Source organism: Danio aesculapii, chromosome 13 (assembly GCF_903798145.1).
Source record: "Danio aesculapii chromosome 13, fDanAes4.1, whole genome shotgun sequence".
NCBI classification, from domain to species: Eukaryota; Metazoa; Chordata; class Actinopteri; order Cypriniformes; family Danionidae; genus Danio; species Danio aesculapii.
In genome coordinates, this window is record NC_079447.1 from 52,715,994 (window position 1) to 52,730,337 (window position 14,344).

The 14,344-nt window shown below is 35.7% G+C and overlaps 2 protein-coding genes across 2 annotated transcripts; both read right to left on the reverse strand.

Moving 5' to 3' along the window:
* Positions 1-62: 62 nt before the first annotated feature.
* Positions 63-4,371, reverse strand: LOC130239977 (gastrula zinc finger protein XlCGF49.1-like). Its single transcript, XM_056471372.1, has 2 exons — positions 3,307-4,371; positions 63-2,315 (listed from the first exon to the last, which is right to left on the reverse strand). Exons 1-2 carry the CDS (start codon positions 3,389-3,391, stop codon positions 1,642-1,644), a joined length of 759 nt encoding a protein of 252 aa, XP_056327347.1. The 5' UTR covers positions 3,392-4,371; the 3' UTR covers positions 63-1,641.
* A 513-nt stretch (positions 4,372-4,884) lies between these two features.
* Positions 4,885-14,007, reverse strand: dnaaf10 (dynein axonemal assembly factor 10). The gene is made up of 8 exons (XM_056471371.1): positions 13,737-14,007; positions 12,132-12,232; positions 11,915-12,045; positions 11,192-11,293; positions 10,288-10,403; positions 8,765-8,899; positions 6,471-6,568; positions 4,885-5,647 (listed from the first exon to the last, which is right to left on the reverse strand). Exons 1-8 carry the CDS (start codon positions 13,920-13,922, stop codon positions 5,440-5,442), a joined length of 1,077 nt encoding a protein of 358 aa, XP_056327346.1. The 5' UTR covers positions 13,923-14,007; the 3' UTR covers positions 4,885-5,439.
* Positions 14,008-14,344: the final 337 nt, after the last annotated feature.

Below are 14,344 nucleotides of genomic sequence, written 5' to 3' on the forward strand. Positions count from 1 at the left end.
ATTAATCAGCTGTTTCTTTTCAATGGCAGACTTTCTTAAACAAATAAAATCTGCCTGACCAAAAACATCAATAATGCATAAACAAAGCAACCATGTAAATGTGATGGGCAGAAAGCACCAGAAGGGGTTCATCCAGCAGAAATATTGTATATATTATTGGTTTAAAGATATCAGCCACATTTTGTTATGACCAATAATAACATTAAAAATAGCACAGATATATTGGCCGATATCAATATGGCCAAATATTACTACTGATATAACTACTACCGATGTCAGTATGGCCACCAATATATCGCCCGATGTCAATATAGCCAATGATATATTGGGCCAATGTCAATATTTTCACCATTAATACAGCCTCTGATATATCACCCGATCAATATGGCCACCAATAAATCTGCTGATATCAATATGGCTGCCGATATATATGCCGATATCAATATGACCACAGATATATCAGCCGATGTCAATATAGCCACCAATACATCTGCCAATATTAATATGGTCATCAATTTATCATCCCATGCCAACATGGCCACAGATATATCGGTCGATATCAATATGGCCACAAATATATCAGCCGATGTCAATATGGCAGCCGATATATGTGCCGATATCAATATGGTGACTGATATATTATCCCATGTTACATGGCGGCCGATACATCTGCCAATATCAATATGGCCACAGATATATCAGCCGATGTCAATATGGCTGCCGACATATGTGCCGATGTCAACATGGTGACTGATATATCATCCCATGACAATATGGCTGCCGATACATCTGCCAATATCAATATGGCCACAGATATATCGGCCGATGTCAATATGGCTGCCGATATATGTGCTGATATCAATATGGCCACAGATATATCACCCGATGTTAATATAGCCGATACATCTGCCAATATAAATATGGTCACCGATATATCATCCCATGTCAATATGGCCACAGATATATCGACCGATATCAACCTGGCCCCAGATATATCATTTGATATCAATATGGCCGCCGATGTCAATATGGCAGCCGATATATGTGCCGATATCAATATGGCAACAGATATATTATCCCATGTCAGTATGCCCACAGATATATCGGCCGATATCAATATGGAAGCCGATATTTTAGCTGATATCAATAAGGCCAAATATGGCCACTGATATATCAACCGATGTCAATATGGCCACCAACATATCAGTCCACATCAATATTGCCATATATAGCCACCAATATATTGTCTGATGTCAGTGTGGCTACCGATATATTCGCTGATGTCAATAAGGCCACAGATATATCGGCCGATATCAATATGGAAGCTGATATTTTAGCTGATATCAATAAGGCCAAATGTGGCCACTGATGTATCAACCGATGTCAATATGGCCACCAACATATCGGTTCACATCAATATTGCCAAATATAGCCACCAATATATTGTCTGATGTCAGTGTGGCTACCGATATATTCGCTGATATCAATATGGCCACCAATATTTGGTCAATGTCAATAGGGCCATCAATATATCGGCTGATATCAATATGGCAACCAATATAACATGCATCCCAAAAAACTACTCGGCATGAAACAGAATTTTGGTTTCATCGCCCACTTCTATTGACCCCTAAAGTCCTACTATGAACTCTTTTCCACACTGTTCCCAGATGAAGGGCTCCCACTGTGAATCCTCAAATGCACTTTAAAGTTCCCCTTCTGCCTGAAGCTCTTCCCGCAGTGCTGGCAGCTGAACGGCTTCTCTCCGCTGTGAATCCTCATGTGCACCTTCAGGTTTCCTCTTTCAGCAAAACTCTTCCCGCACTGCCCACAGCTATACGGCTTCTCTCCGTTATGGATCCTCACGTGAGCATTAAGAGTTTGTTTGTGCGCGAAGGTTCGTCCGCATTGAGCGCAGGAGTACGGCTGCTCTCCAGTGTGACTCCTCATGTGGTTGTTCAGGCATCCTCTTCTGATGAAGCTGTTCCCACAGTGCCGGCAGCTGAAGGGCTTCTCTCCGGTGTGGATGCGGATGTGTCTCTTTAGCATCACTCCCTGAATGAAGCTGATCCCGCACTGAGGGCACTTGAACGGCTTCTCTCCGGTGTGGATCCTCATGTGGTAGTTGAGATTTCCTTTTCTGTTGAAACTTCTTCCACAAAGCCGGCAGGTGAAAATGATGGTTGCTTCTTTCTTTGGAGCACTTTTTCTTGAGGACGTCTTGTTAGGGTTTGAGCAATTTATTGATTTTTCTGCAGTTATGAAGTCATGATCTTGACCTTCGGTCTTCGGTTCTGTTTTCAGCACATTCAGCTCTAAAAAAGAATAAGAAAACATAAAGGTTAAACACAGTTGAATGACATAAAACATCAAAAACAAAATTAAGAATTTGGGGTGATACTGAAATTTTGATCAATACGATGGCCGATTAAAACATTATATTATAATAACGACAGAATACACATCTGTGCATTTATGCAGAATAATTTGGAGTGTAAAAATAATCAAGATAAAATAACTATTTTGGTATTTATTTAGGATTTATAATGTAAAACCAAATATAACCACTTTTTTTTGGCTATTATGCGAGTCAAAATTATCCATATTATTTATGTCAAAATTCATTAGGATTTCAAGTAATACCATTTAAGTAATATATTTTACAATTTTCCTATCATAAATATATCAAAGCTAATTTTTTGATTGGTAATATATATTGCTAAGAGCTTAATTTGATCAACTTTGAATGAAATTTTATCAATATTCAGATTTAATTTGAACCCTCAAAATTCTAGATGATTCAATAGCCAAATATCATCCAACCATAAAGTATACATCAATGGAAAGATTCAATTATTTTCTTTTCAGCTTAGTCCCTTTTATTAATCCAGGGTCGCCACAGTGGAATGAACCGCCAACTTATCCAGCACATGTTTTTACACAGCGGATGACCTTCCAGCTGCAACCCATCTCTGGGAAACATCCACAAACACTCATACACTATGGACAATTTAGCCTACTCAATTCCCCTATAGCGCATGTCTTTGGACTGTGGGGGAAACCGGAGCACCCGGAGGAAACCCACACGAATGCAGGGAGAACATGCAAACTCCACACAGAACGCCAACTGACCCAGCCGAGGCTCGAACCAGTGACCTTCTTGCTGTGAGGCGACAGCACTACCTACTGCGCCGGTTTTAGTGGCTCATGGTCACATTTGGTCCCTCATACAACATTCTTCAAAAACACTGTTAATTCTTTAGAGATCATTTTTTAATAAAGATCAACTGAGAATTGAACACTGACCGGTTTGTTCCTCATCTTCTTCTCGTTTCCCACTGAACTCTTCTTCAACCTTCACATCTTCTCTTTCTTCTTTAATGAATGCCATCTTTATAATAGCAGATCACATGGATATCAGTTGCTTCAGCAGGGATTCAGTGCGTTTGGTCATTTAAAAATAAAACAACAATATCTGAGAGCTCTAAATTTAAAAGTGAACACACTGGGTTTCAGTCAGACTGTTATTATTAACAAAAACTAGACTAAAACTATCAAAACTAATTAATAAACAAATACAAAATTACACGAACGCTTTCAATTTAGTTTATATTTGTTTCTGTTAGCGTACGGTGAATCGAGCACGTCGAATCACCAGGTCAGATTCGGAAGCAATTGATTCAATTGACTCAGAGTATCAATAAATTCTATTTCTCCCTTCAAAACTTGCTAGTGACCCGATTACAATGAACAAATCCACGATATTGGAGGCAAAATAAAAAAGCAACTTTAACGTAAAACATTGAGTTTATATTTAACGGTTTCGGTCAAATTGCGGTGAGTCGAGCGCTTCGAATCACAAAATCAGATCCGAAAGCAGTTGATTCGGTTGAATCGGGAGTTTTTAATAAGCTCAATTTCTCCCTTCACAACTTTTGAGTGAACGATTTACCAATTACAATGAACAAATCCACGAAATTGGAGGGGAAATGAAACGAAACTTTTTATGTAGAACAATTCTAAATGTTCTTTATTCCACAAAACGCGGTTCGATAACACAATAACAATGCTAACGTTACATTCAATTATAATGAATTAACTTCGCTTATTATTTTATTGTAAAGTCGACTAAGCGGTCTTTACAGATTAGGTCACATTAATGGCTTTAAAATGCAAACTTTTCCACATCCAAATCAAAACAGAAGCAGGCGAACGCCGCAGGCTTATGACGTCACAGCACCAGGCCAAAATAAAAGTCTCGTCACACACACTGCTGTTCACACCGCGCACTGGCATTTACATTTTAAAACATGTATATACGAATAGTAATCATTAGAAATTTTGCTCTGAATATTACTATCACAAATATAGACAATGTTTCGACCAACAAGAATCTTTCTACCTATTATGTGTGACTCACTGACATGTTTTACCATTTATTTTTGCTTAAAAGAAGCTGTATTTTGATTATCCGTGTTACAATCAATGTCTGTTGAAGCTGGCTTCTGCTGATGAAACAAACTATTTTCTTCAGTAATGTTTTCTTTATTTGTTTCTCTTAATTATTGAGATAAAGTTGGCTTTATAATTGCAAATTTGTTCAGAGACAACATCCTTTACCATACTATTTGAATATTCGGTCTGAAATAGCATATAATCCTGAATAGCATGACTTCTAAATGACATTAGCACTACTTCACTGACTGAACAATACTATGATAGTCATTGGCTGCTAATATGATTTCCATATTTAGTATTTAGTAAGAAAACTTCTGAAATGATATTATTAAGGAGACAGTCAGAATGTGATATAATAAAGCCAGCTTAACCTCAGTTTCATACTCTTGGTCTTTGTGTTCAACTATTAATCGCATAACAATCAGATTATTAGAAATTCATGTTTTGATTTTATTATTAAAGTTTAATAATAACAACTTTACCATAGCAATGTAGGCCTTTGTGCATAAAGAACCCATTTTACCAGTGCTAGCAAAGCAAAGTCGCAATTTCGACCAGTATTACAAAGAATCAGAACACTTGTCTGTAAAAAACAAACTCAAATACAATTGCACTTTTACTTGAGAGATAGTTCACCCCAAAATCATCATTTACTCATCCTTTACTTCTTTCAAACCTTTAAGAGTTTCTGTTGAACACAAGAGAAGATATTCTGAAAAATGCTGAAAACCGGTAACCATTGACATCCACAGTATTTGTTTTTCCTGCTATGGAAGTCAATGGTTACAGGTTTTTAAATGTACATGTTTTTCAAAATATCTTCATTAGTGTTCAACAGATTAATAACGATTTGAAACCACACGTGGGAGAGTAAATAGTGAGTACATTTAAATTTTGGGGTGAACTATCCCTTTAAGACTGCATGTAAACAGTCATCAGATATTCCAGTCTGTTAGAGAATAAAAGAGATGTACTGTCGGCTCAGACAGTGTTGAGTTTGGTGACTATAAGCACTCGTACGGACTGGTCGAATGAGGAGCAGACGCAGAGACCCTGTTTATCGGGGCTCCAGTCCAGACTGGAGATGGGTTGCGTGGACAGAGTCACGTTCTGGAGGAGATTCACAGATCCAGCAACTCCCATCTCCACGTCATCTGCTCCCTTTTTACTCCTCTGTGCTGGATACTCACTGGAAAAATAGGAGGAAAACATTAAGAGAAAAGCAGATCAGTCTAACAATGGATCATTGAAATATATATATTTTAAAAAGGACCTGTTATGCCACTTTTTACAGATCTTATATAGTGTGTGTGTTCCAGTTCAGCTCAAAACACTACATAAATAATGTTCTCTAACTCTCTGTAACTGATCCTTTCAGGCTTTGATCCTAATTGTGGCGTTTTGGTGACTGTCACTTTAAATGCAAATGAGATTGTGCTCTTCAGAAGAGGTCGGAGCTACAAACACCTGTGTGTCAGCATAGTGACAGATGTAAAACAACACTGTGTGTGTTGTCAGTGCTGGTCAGGTGTGCTTCATGCTTCTGTCAGTCTATGTCGCTCCTGTCTTTGTTCATCTAAAACTCCACATCTATAATCCTCTTAGTCTATGCTGACATTATCTTCAGCAGCTCAAACACTCTAATGGCTAATGGACAGACGGCTGCTTCTCACTCAGGGCTGCTGTTTATGCTAATGAGATGGAGAGATGGGCACTAGTGGGCGGGGCTTTCCCCCTATGATGACATGTACAAATGGAGAATGTTAATCAAAGTGTTTCTGCATGTCTGATTATAAACACTAGTTTTAACTAATGTTGAGCATTAGAGGCTGGAGATATTCACACACTGCTGACACACAACTGGGTTTAAAGCTGTTTTTCTTGCAAAATAGGCCTCCTTTAAATCATAAAACATACTAGTTATATTTGTTATTTCATGTGTGACAGGGGAAATGTACCGTCACATCAACAGCTCAGATGTTTAATAATATTAACCGCAAGAAATCACTTACTATTTCCATAAATGCAGGTTTCCCGCTCCGCCGGCTGTCATGAAGACGTCACGATTTTGAGGTAAGTGCCTCACTTGCCATATTGTGGATTTGTGAGCCTGAAAAACATGGAAAGTACAAATAAAAAGCACAGAGGATGATTTGGTTGAAAAATAATAATAAATAAATAAATAAATAAAAAAAATATATATATATTTATGTTGGTTGAAAGTCTCAGTAGCATTCACTGAGCAGTGTTGCCAACTCTCACAAGACAAAGATATATCAAATAAAATAAACTTCAATATAATAAAAAATAAACACAGCAGAAGTAAAATTAAAATTAAGAAACAAAACAAGGAAAATCTGGTACGAAATAATAAAATATCTAACACCAAAAACAGACATGGCAAAAAAGATATATATATATATTCAATAATTTTCCTTCAGCTTAGTCCCTTATTTATCAGGAGTCGCCACAGTGGAATGAACCACCAACTTATCCAGCATATATTTTACACAGCGGATGCCCTTCCAGCTGCAACCCAGTACTGGGAAACACCTATACACACTCATTCACACACTCATACACTACGGCTAATTTAGTTAATCAATTCCCCTATAGAGCATGTGTTTGGACTGTGGGGGAAACCCACACCAACACGGGGAGAACATGCAAACTCCACACAGAAACGCCAACTGACCCAGCCGGGACTCAAACCAGCGAGCTTCTTGCTGTGAGGCCACAGTGCTAACCACTAAGCCACTGTGCCACCCAGAATAATTACATATATATATATATATATATATATATATATATATATATATATATATATATATATATTATAAAGTATAAAATAAGGTAAAGAGGTGGATTTAACAGAGGAAGAAGTGGATAGATAATTGTTTGTGAATAATACAGTTCCTACATTATTGATACACTACTCAATACATATGTGTTGTACTTTGTATTCAGCGTGGTTATAAAGTCCCTTATGAATAGATTATTATTAGTAGTACTTTTAGTCAATGCTGCAGTGTTATGGTTATAAAAAATGATGCATCATTGTACAAGGCTGTACTTCAATATGTAAAAACTGAAAAGAAAATAAATAAAAACATTGTATATATTAATTACAAAAAACAAGTATACATTAAGAGATGCATGTGTCAGTTTTGGCTCATCAGTGAGGCTTTACAAATAGTGGATGAATGCTTCAGGATTGTTTAATCTAACATTTACGCTGCTTTTGTGAGGATTTATTGACACTGGAAGGTTTCTCGTGCAAATAGCCATTTAAATAAAATAAATCATCTAATTAAATTCATTTATTTACAAAGCACAAATCAAACTATGCTGCACAAAACCTCTGCTAAAAGGCATCAAACAGATGCCTAAAACCTAAGAGGGTAGAAAAACACTGGGCAATGACAATTTTAGGGCTGCAGGATATTGGAAAAATCTAACATTGCGATATTTTTATTCTGCGATATAAATACAATTATGAATAACTATTTGGAAAGAATTTATAATTGTAGATTGATTATGATGATTCTGTAGGGGAGTACATATGCATACAATATAAGAAACAATCTACAAGCGTAGATAAATTCAATAAAGGAAAAGATACCAATTAAATAAGCAGTGTTGTTTTTTTTACCGCTGAGTCAAACTGTATTCAGGTGTACAGTAATTAAATAATCAAATGTAAAACGATACTGCATAGTCTTTGTTTTACTAACAATTCAATCATTATTCATTTGTCAAAGTTCCAAACGGTATAATTTCTTCTAGGCCTGAATGTTTTTAAAACCCTCATATAGTCAAAGGCCTCAAAAACGCTTGCAAAATGATGAATTATAATCCAGACTTAACATTGCGTATGCTCGCGATGTGACTATTGCAGATGATCACATTGCGATATCGATGCTGAAGCGATATATTGTGCAGGCCTAGACAATTTTATGCACAGTTAAATGGTCTCTCAGAAAATAGGTAAGTTTTTAGCATCGTTTCAAATCCTAATTCTGAATACAACAGAAAATAATGCATTGATATGTTTGCATTGATATGTTATTATGTTTTTCTCTTCTTTTTAATTCTTTTATAACACATTTTATCTGCTTTTATGCTTATTTATTTTATTTTTTTACCATTTTTATTATTTGTTTTTATTTCTCTTATCCTTGTTTCTTTTATTCCTGTTTATGTAAAGCACTTTGAATTGCCACTGTGTATGAAAAGTGCTATATAAATAAACTTGCCTTGCCTTATATTATGATATATGAAATAATTCTGCTATTTACTGACGAACCTTTTCTGAGACTGAAGCGAAGCCTTTGCTGGGGTGCTGCGTCCTCATGTCGAACACATGAAACTTGCCTTCTAAAGATGTGGCCACTAGTTTGTTCATGTTGATGTCTTTTCTGTCAAATTCAACAGAGCACACCTGGCAAAGACAAACAATGATAATATATTTTCATTTATCTGTTTAAATGCATCCATACAACCCTAGAATACTGTTATTATAATCTAGAAACACATCACTGAATGCTGAACACAAGCTTTAAACACTTTACCTGACCATATGAAATAGAAATCCATAATGACTTCAATAATATCTGATGGTCACGAAGCCGTCATTTGTTTGCATACTGGTATTAAATATACAATTATTTACCTCTCCTGTGAAATGTGAATTTACTTGTCAAGTATTTAGCAAGTTAATTAGAGAGTCTTCCTATAACATATTGTTTTCTTTTGTAGAAAGTGACATTTCTTTTGGTTTAGCTGGTTAATAAAGCAGTTTTTCAACCTTTAAGGCCAATAATATCATCACCCCCTTAAGAAATGATTACTAACTTTACCCTAATTAACCTAGTTAAGCCTTTAAATGTCACTTTAAGCTGAATACTAGTGTCTTGAAGAATATCTAGTCTAATATTATGTGCTGTCATCATGACAAAGAGAAAAGAAATCAGTTATTAATACTATTTTAATCATTTCAATTTCACAGGAGGGCAAATAATCTTGTCTTCAACTGCATATTGGGTCAGATTTACCGAATCACACACATAAACCTGAGAGAGAGAAAGTGATAAATTAAAGTGATTGTACTGATGATGACCAATAAAAGAGCACAGATGAGCCAGCTCATTTACATAATGGCAAACCAGCTCAAAAACAAAAGGTTAGTTTAGTTACTGATCATCTTAGTAATTAGCATGCAGCAAGGTCATTTATTAAGCCAACATTCTGTACAATGTGCTCAGTATTGTCAAATATCATAACAGTTTATACAACACATTTCAAATCAAACTAATTAAAATAATATGGAAATTATAAATATAATTTGTCATAATATAATTCATCATTATATAAATATGAGTCTTAATTTGCTCTCTGTATATTAAACTTTTACTAAAATTAACCATCATTGATTTTTCCCATGATTCCCAGAAGACAATCAATAAAAGCAGTCAGAAAGACCTTGTTATATTGTCATTTTACATTATGACATATTAAATGACTATGTACATGATAGAATAATGCGAGTAACTAATTATTTATTCCCTTTTCTGTTCGATTTGAGATTGATTTTTACTTTATACTGCTTGCCTGAATTGCTAAAATGTTCCACAGTTTCAAATATTAAGGCTTTTATTGACTTTTCTTCATCTATGATAAGATAATTCATCACAATCTACATTATAAAAAGCGCTGTAGACATAAAGATGATTTAAATTGAATATAATCCTTATGATTAGTTATTGGGAGGTATGTAATGATGTGCACTGAATGTTATGAAGCGAGGTTAGAAAATAAACACTCCCTCACCCCATTTCTGATGTTTTTCTCCCACCGTAAAGACATGTTTCTAAGATCGAACAGCTTGATGTCGCCGTTATCATATCCAGCGCACACACAGCGGTCTTGATCGTTGAAAGCATGACCTAGAGGGAAAAAAGCAAGGCAAAATGTGAGTTTTATTCTGTGTTTTTTAGTCATAACACGTTTTATAAACACGGCATCAGCTTCTAATGATGTTATATAGTTTTACCTGGTTGAATAATAAAAAGTATATGAAGAAAATATTATATAAGTGAAAGATGGAAAGATATTTCTCAGCACATTTATAAACATAATAGATTTAATAACTCATTTATAATAACTTTATTTTCTCTTTGTCATGATGACTGCACATAATATTAGACTAGATATTCTTCAAGACACTAGTATTCAGCTTAAAGTGACATTAAGGCTTAACAAGGTTAATTAGGGTAAAGTTAGGGTAATTAGGCAAGTCATTGTATAACAGTGGTTTATTCTGGAGACAATCCAAAACTAATATTGATAAGGGGGTTAATAATATTGACCTTAAAATTGGTTTATAATAATTAAAAACTGCTTTTATTCTAGCCGAAATAAAACAAATAAGACTTTCTCCAGAAGAAAAAATATTAGAGGAAATACTGTGAAAATTTCCTGAATCTGTTCAACATCATTTGGGAAATATTGGAAAAAGAAAACCGGGAAAATATGAGTCCCGTCCATAACAAAGCCACTTGAGCACCACTAAAATAGACGAGCTCCATAAAGATTGCTATTACCATTTCTAATTTGGTGGTAAAAAAAACAAAGAAGGGTAAACAATTGTCTGATGGCCAAAAAAGCCCAGAAAGAGAATAAAACATTAACTCCTGTGTGCTACTCCCACAGCGCAAAATTAACAATCACAGACCGAAAGCGACCGTCCAGCAGTCCCTCTTGGTTTCTCCCTCCGTGGGCTCCATGTTGACCACCGGCGTGTCTTTCTGCCTGGAGTCCCACACTTTCACTGTACCTATGAATAAAACCCCACGCAATCAAAATCTGAAGCACGAACATTTCTAAATGCAGTCAGTTTTCCGTAAAAGTGTGTATTCCAGCGTCACGGATGTGACATTTACAGTAAAAACTCATAGCATAAATGCACAGAGAAAGTTTCTGTTGACATTATAGTGAAACATCTCTTTATATTTACCAAAACAGCTAACCACAGAGTTATGGGATCAGAAAAAGGCCAATCTCTAAACATTCTTGACATTTTAAATGAGGAAAATAAACATGCGTTATGGATGTGACCAAAAAGGTCAGTGAGTTTACAGTAGACAACATACTTTGTAGAAATTCTGTGAATTAAACTGCACAACACAGAAGAAACGATGCTAATCAAGGATAAGAGTCAGCTCCCTACTGAACAAACATGATTGATTTTATTTGATATGTTTGCACTTATGAGGGAAAAGCTTGGTTATGGATGTGACGTGTGTAATCTGCACTTGTGTGACGTTGAGAAACCAAATACAATAGTTTGAAAACATTGACAGACATTTTTGAGTATTTCTGGTGAAAATGTAATCTTCTTCATGGTAAGGTTGACATTTGCATGCAATTGCTCGACTGCAGAAATCAGCCTATTTACCGTCTCGACTTCCAGTGACGATCTCCGGAGCCCCGTCCCCGATGCCCAGACCTCCCACTCCATCAATGGCGTTTATGATCTCCTTGTGTGCTTTTACTGAGTACACCGGACAGTCGGGCACTTCCAGATTCCTGAAGAGCAAGATTACGCAATACTGCACTTTCAATAACGACATAATACATAACCATAAACATAACAACATCCAGCGCTCTCCTACCAAACGTTAAGATTTCCATCAAAGTCTCCGGTGGCCAGATGCCTCTGCTGGAGAGACGTGGCTCCAAATGTCCCACACTTGATTGGCTTGGCTTTTTCTATCTAGAATATGAAAGCGCATGTTTATTAAACATTAATAATGTACAATATATCACACCGCAGGGCTGAGAGAAGATTTTTATTAGGGACTTCGAGTTTTAACAAAAACTATACAATAAAATAAAATAGCAGAGTCTTTTATACAATTTTATTACGCAGCTCTCTGGAATATTTTATTCTTGATCAAGCTTTATTACGGTTAAGGAATTATACGTTGTGTTAAATTTAATGTTAAGTTCAGTAACTCGCTTTATCCTTGGGAGAGATTATAATAATAACATTTTAATAACATCTGTTAAGATTTAATTATACATATATACACACATATATACATACACATATATATACATATATATATATATATATATATACAAACATATATACACACATATATATACACACAAATATATACACACACATATATACACACACATATTTATACACATATATATACACACACACATATATATATACACACATATATATACACATACATAAATATACAAACACACACACACACACACACACACACACATATATATATACATATATATATATATATATATATATATATATATATATATATATATATATATATATATATATATATATATATAGAAATAAATATCTAACCAATATTACTTTAAACACAATTTACTAGAAAACAAGCACTGTTAGTTTTTTAAGAAAATGTCTGACCCAAATATGATTTTGCTTTCATTTTGGCAAAAATCAAGTTCCATAATAACAGCCTATATTTTATATTTCCTGCTGTAAATATATCAACGTTTAATTTTTGATCAGTAATATGAATAAGAACTTATTTTGGACAGCTTTAAGGGCAATTGTCCCTCAATATTTAGATTGTTTGAACCCTCAGATTCCAGGTTTTAAAAGAGCTATATTTCAGCCGAATATTATCTTACACTAAAGCTCAAACAATGGCTAATGGACAGACGGCTGCTTCTCACTCAGGGCTGCTGTTTATGCTAATGAGGGAGAGATGGTCACTAGTGGGCGGAGCTTTCCCCCAATGATGACACTACAAAGGGACAATGTCAATCAAAGTGTTTCTGCAGACTGTATTTATCAAGTCTGATTAGAACAAGTACAATTAATTCATGTTGATCATGGGAGATATTCACACACTGCTCACACACACAACTGGGTTTGGTTTAAACCCTTTATAAAAGTTGTTTTTGCATAATAGGTGCCCTTTAAAGTTTAGAGGACGTATAAATCCCTATAGAAATGTTTAACGGATCCTTATGACTAGTCTTATAGTCAAATATGAATATGTTTTTGTGGATAAATGTGAATTATGACGGTGAAGAAACCGTTAATAAACACATTGTAAATAGAGACTGAGGGAGTTGAGTTTTGTCGCCATGGCAACCGCGCGTCAGGAGTTTTCTAGAAAGCGCTGAACGGGCTTTGCTAATGAATACGGGTCAGTTTTCATCAGTTTAAGATGTGCTTTACTCAGTTTATAATAAAGACATCTGACCTCTCTGACCAGCTGCAGCTCCCCGTGCTGGATCTCGTAGATCTGCATCACTCCGGTTCCTCTCGCGAAGTTTCCCATACAAACAAACTTGGCGCTGCACGGAATCCATTTGCTCTCGAACACCGTGTAGTTCAAGCTCTTCTGGATGTGCGCGATAATCTGCGGCTTCTCGAGAGCAGCCGACATGCTTTTATGTATTCAAGATGAAACTAAAATCTATCAGTTTGAGCAGAAGAGATGTCAGTGGCGCTGTTTGCTTCTTCTTTGTTTCAACGGCGAATGACAAATCCTCTTAAAAGGTATACTTCCGCTACCTAGTGGACTGGAGTGGGTTGTTGCTAGAAGGGATACAGCTGCGGCCGGACGTTAATAAGTTACCCATTAATTGTATTTATTAACGTGTACCCTTACCCTAAACCTAACCCTCACATTAATGTAAAAACAGTGATTCATTCAGTTTCTTTTCAGCTTGGTCCCTTATTTATCTGGGGTTGCCACAGCGGAATGAACCGTAAACTTATGTGCAAATGTTTTACGCAGCTGCAACCCATCACTGGGAAATATCCATACACACTCATTCACCCACATACACTACGGACATATTAGCT

What these genes read in the sequence shown, in the direction of transcription:
- LOC130239977 (XM_056471372.1), bottom strand. Translation starts at nt 3,391, where the DNA reads ATGGCATTCATTAAAGAAGAAAGAGAAGATGTGAAGGTTGAAGAAGAG. An exon ending in AGAAGATGAGGAACAAACCG is followed by an intron (nt 2,316 to 3,306) that starts GTCAGTGTTCAA and finishes ATTCTTTTTTAG; the next exon opens with AGCTGAATGTGCTGAAAACA.
- dnaaf10 (XM_056471371.1), bottom strand. Translation starts at nt 13,922, where the DNA reads ATGTCGGCTGCTCTCGAGAAGCCGCAGATTATCGCGCACATCCAGAAG. An exon ending in GATGGAAATCTTAACGTTTG is followed by an intron (nt 12,046 to 12,131) that starts GTAGGAGAGCGC and finishes CTTGCTCTTCAG; the next exon opens with GAATCTGGAAGTGCCCGACT. An exon ending in CTGCTGGACGGTCGCTTTCG is followed by an intron (nt 10,404 to 11,191) that starts GTCTGTGATTGT and finishes TTTTCCCTCTAG; the next exon opens with GTCATGCTTTCAACGATCAA.